The sequence below is a fragment of the Ursus arctos genome, unplaced genomic scaffold (genome assembly GCF_023065955.2).
Source record: "Ursus arctos isolate Adak ecotype North America unplaced genomic scaffold, UrsArc2.0 scaffold_10, whole genome shotgun sequence".
Taxonomy (NCBI): domain Eukaryota; kingdom Metazoa; phylum Chordata; class Mammalia; order Carnivora; family Ursidae; genus Ursus; species Ursus arctos.
In genome coordinates, this window is record NW_026622764.1 from 9,893,968 (window position 1) to 9,908,806 (window position 14,839).

A 14,839-nucleotide genomic window follows, 5' to 3' on the forward strand; every position below is an offset into this window, starting at 1 on the left:
AAAACACCTGAGACTACTTTCTAACTCTATGAGCTTGGAAGTCTACTTAATCTTTCCTTGTCCTTTCTGCACATGTGAAAGGGGATAATAAAACACCTATCACACAGGGTTGTTGATTAAACGATATTTTTACATCAGCACGCAATATGCTTGGAACAAAACGTTCCACAAACCAAGCACTCAAATGGTAGCTCTTGTTTTGATAATACATCTTGCTGGTGTCAATTTGAGTTGAGTGAGGGTCCCTATCCATATTTGGTGTAGACCTCACAGTCTCTTGAGAACATTCCTTTCACAGTAGAACTCAGAACTATATAAAGAACAGTGACCTTTCTCTTTCTTCTGCTTGAGGTGGGACTCAGTATCATGCTGCAGACCCATTATCTCATTACATGTTCTGAAACGAAGTAAGATGTAAACCTTGGTTGCCATAATGAGTTTACATTTGTAGTGATAAAGTTTACAGAGACACCTACTGGCATATCACCGTGGGTGGAGCCCTTTGGTGAGGTAGAATTTTGTGATGCTGGCGCTTTATACAGTCAGGTTTCATAGGAGATGAATTTGAACTGGTGTATGTCAAAATCACAAACAGTATTTGTATTAGATTCCTATTCTGCTTTAACACATTACTTCAAACTTACTGACTTACAACAACACATTATTTATAGTTCTGTGGATCAGAACTTCGAAATGAGTTTCAGCTGGCTGAAACGGAGGTCTCAGGAAGGCTTGCATTACTTCTGGAATTCTAGGGAAGAAACAATTTTCTTGCCTTTTCCAGATTCTAGACACCACCTGCATCCCTAGACTTTAATGAAAGGATCTGTGATGGGGTCTTCATAAAACTCACCCCAAATGATTGAAAAGTCAACACATAACTTTTGTCTTCATGACCCTGGTTTAGTTGGGTTTTAATCTTGGAGTGGGAGAGCAGGAGAAGGTAGGCATTCATTTTGTGATGGCGTATCCTAACATATTACCATAATAGTCCAGCAAGTATTGACCTTAAACAAGTTCGCCCAGTTTGTATCCTCTACAACGGAGCCTCTCACAGTTTAATATGCACATTAATTTATCAGTGACCTTGTTAAAAATGCAGATTCTGATTCAGTAGGTCTGGAAGAGGGCCTGAGAACCTGCATTTCTAATACACTCTCAGGAAACTCCTGGTCCAAGGACCACACTTTGAGTAGTAAAGCTCCTGAGCATTCCTATACAGCAGATACTGCTGCCTTGGGGATGGTTCTGCTATAGTCTTTTATTTGTATTTTGGTAATTCCACCTGTCACATATAATTGGTTTTCCTTGGATCAAAGCCAAACTAAAAATATATGTAGAACTTGTCTGATTTTTTAAAAATATAAACTAGGGGCGCACAGCGGTTAAGCGTCTGCCTTCGGCTCAGGGCGTGATCTCGGTGTTATGGGATTGAGCCCCACATCAGGCTCCTCTGCTATGAGCCTGCTTCTTCCTCTCCCACTCCCCCTACTTGTGACCCTCTCTCGCTGGCTGTCTCTATCTCTGTCAAATAAATAAATAAAATCTTTAAAAATAAATAAATAAATAAAAATATAAACTAAAATGACATTGCAATTGAAGGGAACCTTAAAAAGTTGAATGTCTATGCAGGATCCAAAGAGTTTGATGTTATATATAGAAATATATACATATATGTATAAAAATATATATACACACATGCATATATGTGTTTATAGATATATATATCCACATCCATGTTAAATAATTCTGAAAAATCTCAAGTTATATAATATTTTGTGGAACTGACTCAACTTTAACATTTCTCTTTACATGAATTTTTATGAGAAAATAAAAAATTGAAGGGTATAAATTTGTACTGTCCTATAGATATAAGCATGAATCCAACCATAACGTTTCTAGCCCTTCCACGTTAAGGAAACCGACAGCCAGTCAACTTCGGTTGGATTGACTTGAGCTGAAGTGGACCATGTCACTAGCTCTCACTTCAAAGCTAGAGTTACTGGTTCTAATATTCAGATTTAGCTACTGCACATACTGATCACCTTAATTCTTATTTAATATTTGAGCGTTATTACTTTGGAGAAAGTCAGCTAAGCAGTGGTGATTATAGTGTATCAAAATCCATTGTAAGTGATTATTTTAATGACTCTGTACCAACAGGGACACGTAGACATTCAGACAAAAAACAACCTAATTATAATGACAGCACCAAAGTGAAGCTGTGACAGTTACAAAACCAATTTAAAAGTTTTCTGACAGCCGTGGCTAAAAGCTTTGTTTGGAGCTTTCAGTAATAACAGTTTACTTAAGACACAAATCCACAGCTAAGGAAAATAGAAAGAGAGAGTTGTGGCTTTTCTGTCATGCAGATAAAGTAGAACTCGGTTGAAATGTTTTTAATAGAACATTATGTTGAAAAGAGTATAGAAAAGGAATAATAGTTATGGAATGTAACTCTCACAATTCAAGAGAGACCAAATAACAATAAAAATTCTAATGAGAATAGAAACATGCCGACTGAGTTGTTTATCTATTATGAAGGTCAGTAGTTCCTGCAAGCAAATTGATGTACGTTTAAATATATTGATTGGCAGTCCTGGAATTTGATTTTGTATTACCTATAAAATAAAGTCAAAGGCACATGGATGTAATGCCTCCATAGCCACATTGACACAGACCCTTACTAAATATCTGCTTTTCTAATAGCTCTGACATCTCTAAAATTATTAGATCTTATCATTTTTATTTCTCTCCCTTGGTTCTGGATTCGATCGAATACATAACATAATTAATTCTTTGACCTTGGGCAATTAATTTCCCGTTCCTGGACAGAAAACAATGCCTGGATTCACAGAATTACATTTATTTTCATTGCAAATCTTTATAAGAACACTTAAAATATGCAAGCACTCTTCTAAGCGCTTTACAAATATTGACTCATTTAAAATGGTAACAACCTTTGGAGTGGTCACTGTTATCTCTACTGATGAAAAAAAGGAAGCCCAGAGAGGCTTAGTTAACTTGCCAAGGACTGCAGAACTTGTATGTGGTGGAATCTCCGCTCCATGCAATTTGGCTCTGAGCCCATGTCCTTAGTGACAAGTGCAGGGTATTAAAGGTCCTGTGAAGTCACATGTGTGGATGCCTAAGACAGCAGCTCAGAGGAGGCAGCCCTGTTTCTTGTTTCCCATCCCCAGTTTCCGCTTTACTTAGGTGCTTTTAGTGGCAAAAATTGAAGAATTCTCAGGTCAGATCGAATGTAAGGATCTGTGCCAAGAAGAACCAAGGCCTCCGCACATGGTGGCGCTAGTCTCTAGGCAGTTGGTGCCCAGGGATGTTATTTAATGGTTTGTTGTTATGCACTCAGGTCCTTTCCATAGGCCAGCTTCTCTATCTTTTTTTTTTTTTTTGCTGCCCGAGGCCTTCAGCCTGTACTCTCTCCTTTTATATATTGTCTACCCAACCATGAATGGACTTTAAACAGATTTGGATATGGAGTCTGCTTCTACTGTGTACTTGCTGTGTGATCTTGGACAAATGACTTAATTTCTCTGAACTCACTGGAAAAACTGAGGAATATATCCTGCTATATAGGGCTACAGTGGAGATTAAAAGAGATAAAGTAAATAACATACTTAGAGCATAGCCTGGAACATTGTAAGCATTGAATACAAGCTAGCCATCAAAATAACAGTCATTATTTTTGAATGCCTAATTATTTCACCTCAGGGTAGGCAGTAGATTTGGGTCCAAATTAAGGGTCTACCTGCAATACTTGTGTGACGTGTGACAGCGGGAAAGTTATTTAACTTCGCTGAGCCTCCATTTTCATCTCTATAAAATTGGGGTAACTTCCTAGGGCGGTTTCTGTCTTTGTTAAGAGTTCATCTGTTTTGCCTCCTCAGCAAATGATGCGGTCATCAGTTTTCCACATGTTCATTCTGAGCATGGTGACTGTGGATGTGATAGTCGCTGCGAGCAACTACCACAAAGGAGAGAGCTTCAGAAGACAGTATGACGAGTTCTATCTCGCAGAGGTAAGCAGCCCACTCGGAGGCAGCTCAGTGTTCAAGGTAAAGGTGAACCTCAGATGGTGTCTTTTACAAATATGAAAATTAACATCAATTCCTTAATTACTTGACTTTGACCAAAGCTGATTCATTGTCTGCTTCTTAAATGTTTCTTTGGTCACTGTGTTGCCTGGCTCATTTTCTGTCGCCCTCAGACTGAGTGACTTCCCCACTGTGTCACGTTGCCAAGGTAACTCCTTTGCCCCAGCTCTTACTCTTCTGAGCTTGCTATTTTCCTATCCACCTCTCATTTTCTCTCCCTTTCTCACGTTGTGTTAGTCTGTTTCCTACTAAGGGTAAGCAAGCACAGATTCGGAAGACTAAGTAAGCAAGTCAGCTTGACAATACCCAGAGAGGGCAGGAGCAAAATTGAAAAAGATAATACAATAATTTCTGTACTAGAAACTGAGGTGTTACTGCCTGCGCTAAAGATACCAAGTCAGGAGCAGGTAGGTTTAGTGATTAAATAAGCATCTAGCACGTTACATACCATACTAGAGTTCTGAAATAGTACTTCTTATCGCTTGAGTAGCTTTGTTAATAGTTGATTCTTAATATTTTAATGACATTCAGAGACCACTTTTTTATTGTGAAAAATTATTTCTAAAATACATCTCAGAATTCAGTGATTACATATTTATGGAAAAATGGGCTGACATATAACTCTTTAGAAACCCATTTATCTTTTAAGTGAGGTATGCATACACAGCTGAACTACCCTTTAAGAAATCCAATATATGAAAAAGTAAACTTAAAAACAGAAAAATAGTAATTTGACTATTTTTATTATAAAAGCATTTTCCATGTAAAAAAATCAATTTGCCATATAGTTGAGTTCTCTAAGATATCCAGAATTCTTCCAGTATATTTAAAAATGGATTTGGCTAATAAAAATTCAATCCACCCACACATAAACTTTTCAGAAAAAGAATTGATAGCATATACCTATTGAATGTTAACATCTATGTGGGTATCAAGAAACTTTTAAGGAGTCACTTATGAATTCCCCTCTTCATAGAGGTTTGCTGCCTGTAACAAAATATCATTTATATTAAACTTCTGTGATGTGACGCTGCTTAATTGCTATGTGGTATATGGAGCTTACAGAAATATAGACAGTAAACAATAAGTGTTTTATGCTGCAGAGTACCAATGACAGGAGCTCATGAAGAAATTATATCCAGCCTGACACTTGAAAAATAGGTATAATTTTGCTGCAGATCCAGCACACAAAGATTGGATTGTCATAAAAAGCACAGGAAACATCGACCAATTGTAATATTTGCAGGTGAATTTCTAATGCAAGGATCGAACATTGAAGTTATCCCAGATATATATATATAGACCTCTATATCCAGCCTGATAACAAGACTATAAAATGGGAAGGTGTGGATCCTGTGAAGAATGAAAAAAAAAAAAAAAACAAATTAAAGATATATCAATTCCAATGCTGAAGACCCAGGTGAATTTTGAGGCTACAAATTCATAATGATACCAATTTAGACAGGTCTGTGCCCTTTTTAGGCCTTGCGTAAAGGGGAGAAAGGCAACACTTAGACTAAGCCAGCTCTTGAGAGTTTCCAGGCTGGTGTTTCTGAGAGAGCTAGAGAAGGTAAGGTGCTGATTGGAAAGTGCGACCCAGGATTTAGGATTTCAGAATAATTCTGGACAACTAAATATAAAATTCAGTGTTACATGGATGTGATTGGCTCAAACATCATGATGGAGTCAAGGCAAGATGGCAAGGAGCTATCAAACTAAGATGTTGGCTGAAATCTTCACAATAACATTGAAGTCATTCAGCATGAGGCCAGGTCTTGGGGAAGGAGTGTAGGCAGAAACACGTAGGAAGGACTGATGGAGAGATTGATGGATGGCAGTCACAGGGAGAGTCCGATGAGAGGATGTCTTAAGCTGATGGAATACACCTCAAAGGAGTGTTGAGGAGTAATAGACAGGGCATCTCTTCCTCATCCACGTGCTATCCTACTTGCGCCATTTGGGACACTGGAGCATGAGGACCCCCTTCTGGAAAGGGCTGTGGAGGAAGCCATGCATTTGGGGCAGAACCAGCCGAGGCAAGGACATGGGAAGCAGATTCAGTGAACATGGATAAAACAGCAAAGCTTTTCTTGAAGAGCCAGATAATAAACATTGTGGGCTTTTCAGGCCACACGCCCTTTGTCTCACCTACTCAATTCTACTTTTGTTGTACAAAAATGGTGTACAAAAATGAGTGTGGGCTCAGATGGTGGTGTCCCAATAAAACTGTATTTACAAAAATAAGCAGTGGGCTTAACCTTGGTTTAAGCTTTAGAAACAGAGAGTAAGTCAACTAACATCTTTATGTGTTAAATTCAAATGTACTAATACTAGCAACAATAATGGCTGCCATTTGGGGGAGATTCTATTAGGTTGCCAAGTACTTTAAAGGAATTCATTATCCCATTTAATTCTTAAAATAGCTGTAATAACAGAAATTCAAGTGTATGGGCTATCATGATTCAGTATTTAAGGCAGTAGCATAATATTTTGGAAAGTTTATTTTTAAAATAGATCACAAATGGCCCTGAGGTTTCAGAGAAGCAATTTCGTGAGTATCCTGTATTCCAGGATAATTTCAAAATCCAAAATGAACCACTCTACCCACTAGAATCAACTTCCAGTCTAAAAAACATCCTTTAGGCATAAATTAAGCTGCTTAGCTTCTGTTGTATACCGGGAGACCAGTTTTGCTCCTTTGGACTAACTAACCTAAATTTAAAATTAGTCAAGAAACAAGAAAAATTTTTCTTTGTTTTTATCTATGTATAAAGGTAAAAAGGTAAACTTACTTTCTTTTGTAAAAGTTTTCATTTTTAATTCTGATCTAAGATAATACACTTATTAATATTATACATAAAATCACATTTTTATAATGAACATAATTATATTTTTAAATGGATATTCTCATTCTCTTAAGTAATAAAATTCGAACAGTACTTTTCTATTGTTATATAAAAATATATAAATATATAGGTATATCCATTAGACTATACATTTAACAGAAACTTAACACAGTGTTATGCACAGAAGATTAACAATTTTAACAAAATTCCTCTTTTAAGAAAGTCACAAATTGATGGGAGAGCTAGCACAGTGAAGTAAGCAATGAAGAACCGCATTTCTGGTCAGGAGAGAGGTTTACCTTGTTTAGATCCAGGATGTCTCTTTGGTTGCCTGCTTTTCTATGACAGCTGTGAGTTTGAAGCAGAAAGGCTTTCTTAAAGCGTGGACTATTTGCCATCTTTCAGAAAGTCATCTTTTCTAGAAAAGTTGTTTGTGTCCCTCTGAGGACGTTTGGCTTTATGATGTTTGTTAAAATGAAATTAAATGAAAGACCCATTTATTTTACTTCCAACAAAACCTGGCACCCGTATTTCACCTCATTAATCATAAGAAATGACCAAATTAAGAAAGTGACTCACTTGCCATAACAGCAGTCTTTCAGATTATCATTAAATTTAATTTCCCTTTTGGAAAATTTTCACTAAATAAGTTTCTTCTGACAATAACTTTTTCGGTCCTTTCTTCTAAAGGACTTGGAAAGTACCCTGTTAAGAGGGAAATCATATAATAATGGCATTTTCAACTACTCAGTAAATCATTTCAAAAGTTTGCTCTTTAACTGTGTAGAATACTGAAAATACACTATAGACTAAGAGCAGGGGATTTACAGACACCTCTAGAGAGATGCAGATAAGCATTTATTTTGGTGTTCTTTAATCTGAATTTCATTTAGGAGAAGAGAGTTACCTGAATTGGATTTCTTGTGACTTTTGTCCTGTAATCTTCTTTTGTGACAAATTTGCATCCATTTTCTCATAATATCCATTATGTTTCTTTGAAAGTATGAAATAGAGACCACAGCACAAATCTTGGATAATATATTTCAAATATCTTTCCTACATTTGGGCAACATCTTTACCATTTTATCTTCTCAGACCTGCATGGCACAATCAGCTCATTTATAATTTGTCACCTATAAATGTTCATACATTATTCATTGAATTAAAAGGGCAGAACTATTTCTATTGTATTTATATTATGCATGTCATTTTCCATTTGGTTATTTTTCTCCTTAGCTTCAGAAATTTGGCAATCATCTTACTGTTTTACTTGCTAGCTTCACAAATCCAGTTACAAGTTCTTTTAGAAAACAAGCATTTTAAATTAATTTCTCATACTTTTCACTCTAAAAAAATATTTTCACAAGTGATGTACTTTCCTGGAAACAAATATAATACTGTTTCTTGGAATAAGTCCTCTAATTTTTAAATCTGCATTCCATTATTGGTCATTTTCTTGAGGATAAGAGGGTGCATTATGGTTTATATGAAATGGCATAATATTAATATAAAATGAAAAACTTAGAGAAGAAATAATAAAGTATAGTGCTTAAAGAACTCAAATAATCAAGATAAAAAGCTTCTGCACAGCCAAGGAAACAGTCAAAAAAACTAAGAGGCAGCTCATGGAATGGGAGAATATATTTGCAAATGATACTACAGATAAAAGACTGGTATCCAAGATCTACAAAGAACTTCTCAAGCTCAATACGCGAGAAACAAATAAACAAATCATAAAATGGGCAGAAGATATGAACAGACACTTTTCCAATGAAGACATACAAATGGCTAACAGACACATAAAAAAATGTTCAAAATCATTAGCCATCAGGGAAATTCAAATCAAAACCATACTAAGATACCACCTTACGCCAGTTAGAATGGCAAAAATTGACAAGGCAAGAAACAACAACTGCTGGAGAGGATGTGGAGAAAGGGGGTCCCTCCTACATTGTTGATGGGAATGCAAGTTGGTACAGCCACTCTGGGAAACAGTGTGGAGGTCCCTTAAAAAGTTAAAAATTGAGCTACCCTATGACCCAGCCATTGCACTACTGGGTATTTACCCCAAAGATACAGACATAGTGAAAAGGGCCATATGCACCCCAATGTTCATAGCAGCATTGTCCACAATAGCTAAATCGTGGAAGGAACCGAGATGCCCTTCAACAGATGACTGGATTAAGAAGTTGTGGTCCATATATACAATAGAATATTACTCAGCTATCAGAAAGAATGAGTTCTCAACATTTGCTGCAACATGGATGGCACTGGAGGAGGTAATGCTAAGTGAAATAAGCAGAGAAAGACAATTATCTTATGATTTCTCTCATCTATGGAACATAAGAACAGGAAGATCCGTAGGGGAAGAAAGGGATAAAGAAAGGAGGGGTAATCAGAAGGGGGAATGAAGCATGAGAGACTATGGACTATGAGAAACAAACTGAGGGCTTCAGAGGGGAGGGGGGAGGGGGAATGGGATAGACTGGTGATGAGTAGTAAGGATGGCACGAATAGCATGGTGCACTGGGTGTTATACACAACGAATGAATCATCGAACTTTACGTCAGAAACCAGGGATGTACTGTATGGTGACTAACATAATATAATAAAAAAACATTAAAAAAAAGAACTCATATAACCTGCATTCCTGAAAATATTAGTTAAGATTTGCTATGGTGACATTAAACCAGATGTATCTATAGAGTATGCATTTTCAACAGGGAATGAAAACACCAGTAAAGGGGTAAAAATTGGTTCTTAGGGAGGCAAAAATAATCTTACTCTTTCTATTTATAGAACAGAGATAGATATGTGAAGTATATAGACAGATATATAACAGATCTGTTGTATTAAAATCCCATATGGGGTGTTGATTAGGAACAAAATATCTAAAAAGACCCCCTGGTTGGGGAGGAGGGAGTGTTCAAAAAAAAAAAAGATTTGAAAACACTGACTTAGGAAAATTGTAAGGAAAAAGAAATATTTGTTTTCTTCATGTATTGTTTCCAAGTTGTTTCAAGTAATGTGACAATACTGATGGAAAGTTTATCACACTTACAAATCTTAACTTCACTCTTGAAAAGATGAGTTTCATCTTGTAAGCACTCACACATAGTATCACGTGCTGCAAGAAGGGGAGACAGAGGAAGTTCCCAGGGCACCTTGTCCATGTGGGGGCTGCAGAGCGAGGGGCACAGCAATGGTGCATGCACTCCCAGGCCAGAAGTGACGAGTGGGAGTCCGCCCTTCCGTGGGTTGTACTGTTGACTGCCTGGAATTTGAAGAAAGCCTGAGACTGGACACATTTCTAGTTGATTCTTATGAACACTCCTTCCAGGTGTTTAAGAACTGCAGGCAGCCCTAGGGCCTTGTCCCTTTTGTATGGCCAACAGCATAACCCTGGCAAGTTCCTACCTGCCCAGCACTTGTCAAGGCTCGGTTCACTGACACAGACTGGAACTACCCACTGAGAAGGGTTGCTACAGCTTCCTCCTCTGTGCTCGCTCTGATACTTCTAAACTGTTATATTCCTCTGAATTGAGATGTGCTAAACCTTCTAGCCTACACTAAAATAGCTGATGAGCATGTAAGCTAATTTAATTTTCCTAAATCTCTCCTTTAATTCCTGACATAGTTCTTCCCTACACCGGAGTAACCCATAGTTATAAGTAAGTTACATATATTTTCATGTATAGCGTTTTTCTTAAAATTTTACCACTTTGGGATTACTATTTCTCAGAGAACCAGAGCGTTAGCTTATAATAATTAACACATTATGTTAAAAATGAGGTATTTGATCCCGCAAGTACTAGAATCAGGAACTCCAGTAGGAAAATGAGTGGGAATATGGTATTTACACATAATTACATAACAGTTTGCTAAATCCTTTTTTAGTGGCTCTTAGCAGGTTTGAAAAGCATATAGATTTTCCCACTGAGCAAATAATGATGCAAATGGATCCAGCTGCATATTTAATTATGAATTATGATCTTTTAAAGAGATCATTCCATCTGTCTTTTTTAATAGCAAATGCAAAGTTAGTAAAGTGATTAGTTGTATTTATATATAATCTGACAATCTATTTGGATATATTTCAGGTATTTATTAGTAGTTCCCAACTTAAAAAAAAAAAGACACTTTGATATAGATTTCATTCTTTCCTTTGGAATGAAAGTCTGAAAATACAGGTGAAGCCTAGAGATAGATGTGTGGGTGCCTGTCACTTCTCCCTCTGCTAATACAACAGCCAGATTCAGGACAGACCCGTCTGCGTTTCAGTTCCTCCAGAGATTTCCCCAATGTCTTCATATTTTTACAAGACCTGGACTAAGAAACCAGGGCTGGAGAAAACTGGCCTCTTTGTTAGGACTTACAGCAGAGATTTGGATCCCCTGGGGCTGACCCTGCAAAGGAGTTGCACCTGCCCCATGGTCTCCTGTGGTCCAGAGAGAGCCAAAAGACTCCCACTGATGTTGATGAGCCAGGAAAGGAACCTCACTAGAAGCTGAATTATTTCCAGATAGAGGCAGTTGGAAATGGATTTCACCAGCCTAGGAGGAGCCTTGACACAGAGCAACTCCCTCCTTGATGCCCAGAGAGGGACCATGGGTTTTTAGGTCACTTACCATAAAAATCACAGTGCCCCCTACTACCTCTCATTTATCACTGCTCAAGAGAGCATAAAAGACAACCAAAAACAAATGTGCAGTCATGAACAAGCGAAGAAAAATTATTCTCTTACAAAGGGACCCAGAAACTGAGGATGAAACTCAGAAAACCAAGATGAATGGGTACAGGAGTTTCCCAAACAAGTACAATTGATGGAAGACATAGCAGGGTTTGTTGTTGTTGTTTTAATGTCTCAAGCACAGGCAATTAAGGTACAAAGCAAACTTTCTGAAACTTTGGCTAAAATTTGCAAAGAAAGAACTGAAAAAAGGAATGGTTGATGCTGAGAAAGAATTATTAATACAAAGCTCAAGTGTGTGTGTGGGGGGAACCTCAAAGAAATGGCAGAAATCATGAGGGATAAAGCAAAAGAGACCAGCCACTCCAATGTGACCAATACAGGCCCCTGAAGGAAAAAGAGAATGGATAAAAGAGAAGTAATAATGAATGAGAGAGAAAAATGTTCCTAAATTGAGGAAAAGCATAAATCAGTAGATTGAAAGGAGTCACTATGGGGCGCCTGGGTAGCGCAGTCGTTAAAGCGTCTGCCTTCGGCTCAGGGCGTGATCCCGGTGTTCCGGGATCGAGTCCCACATTGGGCTCCTCCGCTGGGAGCCTGCTTCTTCCTCTCTCACTCCCCTGCTGTGTTCCCTCTCTCGCTGGCTGTCTCTCTGTCACATAAATAAATAAAATCTTTAAAAAAAAAAGAAAGAAAGGAGTCACTAAATCTCAGGGAGACTAAATGAAAAAAAAAATTCTTAGGCATATCCTGGTGGCCTTCCTTGGTTGCAGCAAAAAAAAAAAAAAAAAAAAAAAAAAAAAAATTAAGCCCCTCGACAGGCTTAAATAACCTGCAAAAGCAAAAGAAATATACTGTGTATCAAATGTGACTCATCTACAATATCGGAGGGTGGAAGTGAGTGAGTCAATATATGCACAAACCACTGAGAGGAAAGAATCTGTATGCAGTAAGAATAGTCATGTCCAGGTTAAAAATACATTTTGGTGGGTGATAGGTATTACAGTATTAATTAAGGTATCAATTAAGGTATTCATATGATGAGCACTGGGTGTTACATGTAAGCGATGAATCACTAAATTCTACCCCTGAAACCAATATTACACTGTATGTTAACTAACTAGAATTTAAATAAAAAGTTGGAAGAAAAAATGAATTTTGGATAGGGAAGGTTTAAGAGAGTATACAACCTGTGATATTTATCTGAGCAAACTACTCCAAAGTATGCTAATTTTAAGTATATTGGAGAAGTAACAAAGGAAAGCAGACATAGATCAGAAAGGCTGACAAGGAAAGAAAAGAGGTGGGTGTTGGATCCAAATGAAAGATGACAAAAATGTCACACAAGAATCCTTGGGGGGAAAATAGTTATGGTTCAAGAAACTAGAAGTAAATGTGTAAACAATCTCAGAAAAAGTGGGACTTAGGAAGGGGCATGGGTTGATAGAAGTATGCTACATAATTTGTAGATGGCGAGGGTATGAAGGATGCATGAGCAAACAAATCTGTGTGGGAGAGGAGCTTACAATTATTCCATTCTGATGCGATAATAAAAAGGGTAGATTGGGGGCGCCTGGGTAGCGCAGTTGTTAAGCATCTGCCTTCGGCTCAGGGCGTGATCCCGGCGTTCCAGGATCGAGTCCCACATCGGGCTCCTCCGCTGGGAGCCTGCTTCTTCCTCTCCCACTTCCCTGCTGTGTTCCCTCTCTCGCTGGCTGTATCTCTGTCACATAAATAAATTAAAAAATCTTTAAAAAAAAAAAAGGATAGGTTGATTTACAGTTGGGAATTGAACTGGGGGACAAGAAAACCAGAGTAGAGTGTTCAAATTAACAAGGGGGGAAAGAAATCAGCAACAGTTTGACCACGTCAGAAAAGACAAGAAAAAATTATAGCAATGACATACAAAAAACCGTAAAGAAGACCAAGTCTAATTTTGGCACATTAAATATATACAGATTGAATTTTCCTCTCAAAAGACATAGAAAATTGGAGTATGCTTAAACACAAACTCAAATAGTATATGGATTATAGGAAACACATACAAGGTTGCCCCAAAATGTGGCTGAAAATCATCTCTTGACGAAACAACTAAAAGTGACACTTAAAATATTAAAACATTTTAGATGCTTAGCAGAACATGCAAAAGATTAAGGAATATTCTCAAGGCCAAAGATTAAGTGTGATGTGAGTGCAGAATATAAAATGGGCACTAACACCAATGGCTACTCTGAGGGCATTTGCATATGCTTGTTACCTAAAACTTGCCATTTTAAGAGCTATAACCAGAATAGAAGAGGCTGTGAGGGTGAGATGCCAGAACAGAGACCCCCACCTAACATAGAACACCTGAGGTCTGTCCTTCAATGAAAGGAAAAACTCCACCCTCAGAAGGATATGATGAGGAAACCCTCAATTTTGACCTTGACTCCAGATGGATAGAAAAAAATTAAGCTTTACTGAAAATGTGTCAGCACAAGCCTGTCCTCACATGGGGTTGGAGTTCCCATGGATTGTACCTACTTTCAAAGATGGGATAATTTTTATTTTATTTAAGAAATTACAGATCATGCAAAAGATGGAAATCTCCACAGGAAGTTTGAGAAAGCCAGCATAAGCTTAACCAAAACCTTGATAATGGTAGTACAAGTAAAATTATAGACCACTTTCATATATGACAGTATCTACAAGTATTATAAATAACATTTTATTCAATAAAATCCAGCAGGTTAGCATTACCATCTAAGATTTATTCCAGGAATATATAAATGGTCAACATCAAGGACTCTTGTGATATATTTCATTGCCTCAATGAATTAAAAGCTAAAATCCTGTAAGTAGAACAGGAGGAAAAGGAAAGTCCTTAAACATGGTAGCAACTAATTACCAAAACCCACTGCAACTATTATATAGGAATGCTGGAAAACTTTCTTTGAAAATAGGAGCAAATTATGGATCCCTCTTATTGACATTTCATTAGTGTATTAGAATACAGATGTAGCATTGTAGCTAATGAATTAATATAATTAACTCCAAAATAAGTCTTGAAAAAAAATCTTATCTTCATTCGCAGATGAAATATATATATTTCTATAAACCTAGGAGGCATTATTTAAAATATTAGAAGAATCTAGTAAGGTCAGATAGAAAATCATTATAGGTAAATCAATAGCTTTTTTCTCCATTGG

At 37.3% G+C, this 14,839-nt stretch overlaps 1 protein-coding gene across 1 annotated transcript in view; it reads left to right on the forward strand.

Annotated features, from left to right (window-relative positions):
* The window catches only part of NALCN (sodium leak channel, non-selective), a 300,199-nt gene that overhangs the window by 125,380 nt on the left and 159,980 nt on the right, over positions 1-14,839 (forward strand). The window contains exon 11 of the mRNA XM_044381929.3: positions 3,909-4,040. Coding sequence (XP_044237864.1) covers positions 3,909-4,040 — 132 coding nt within the window. The remainder of the gene's footprint in view (positions 1-3,908; positions 4,041-14,839) is intronic.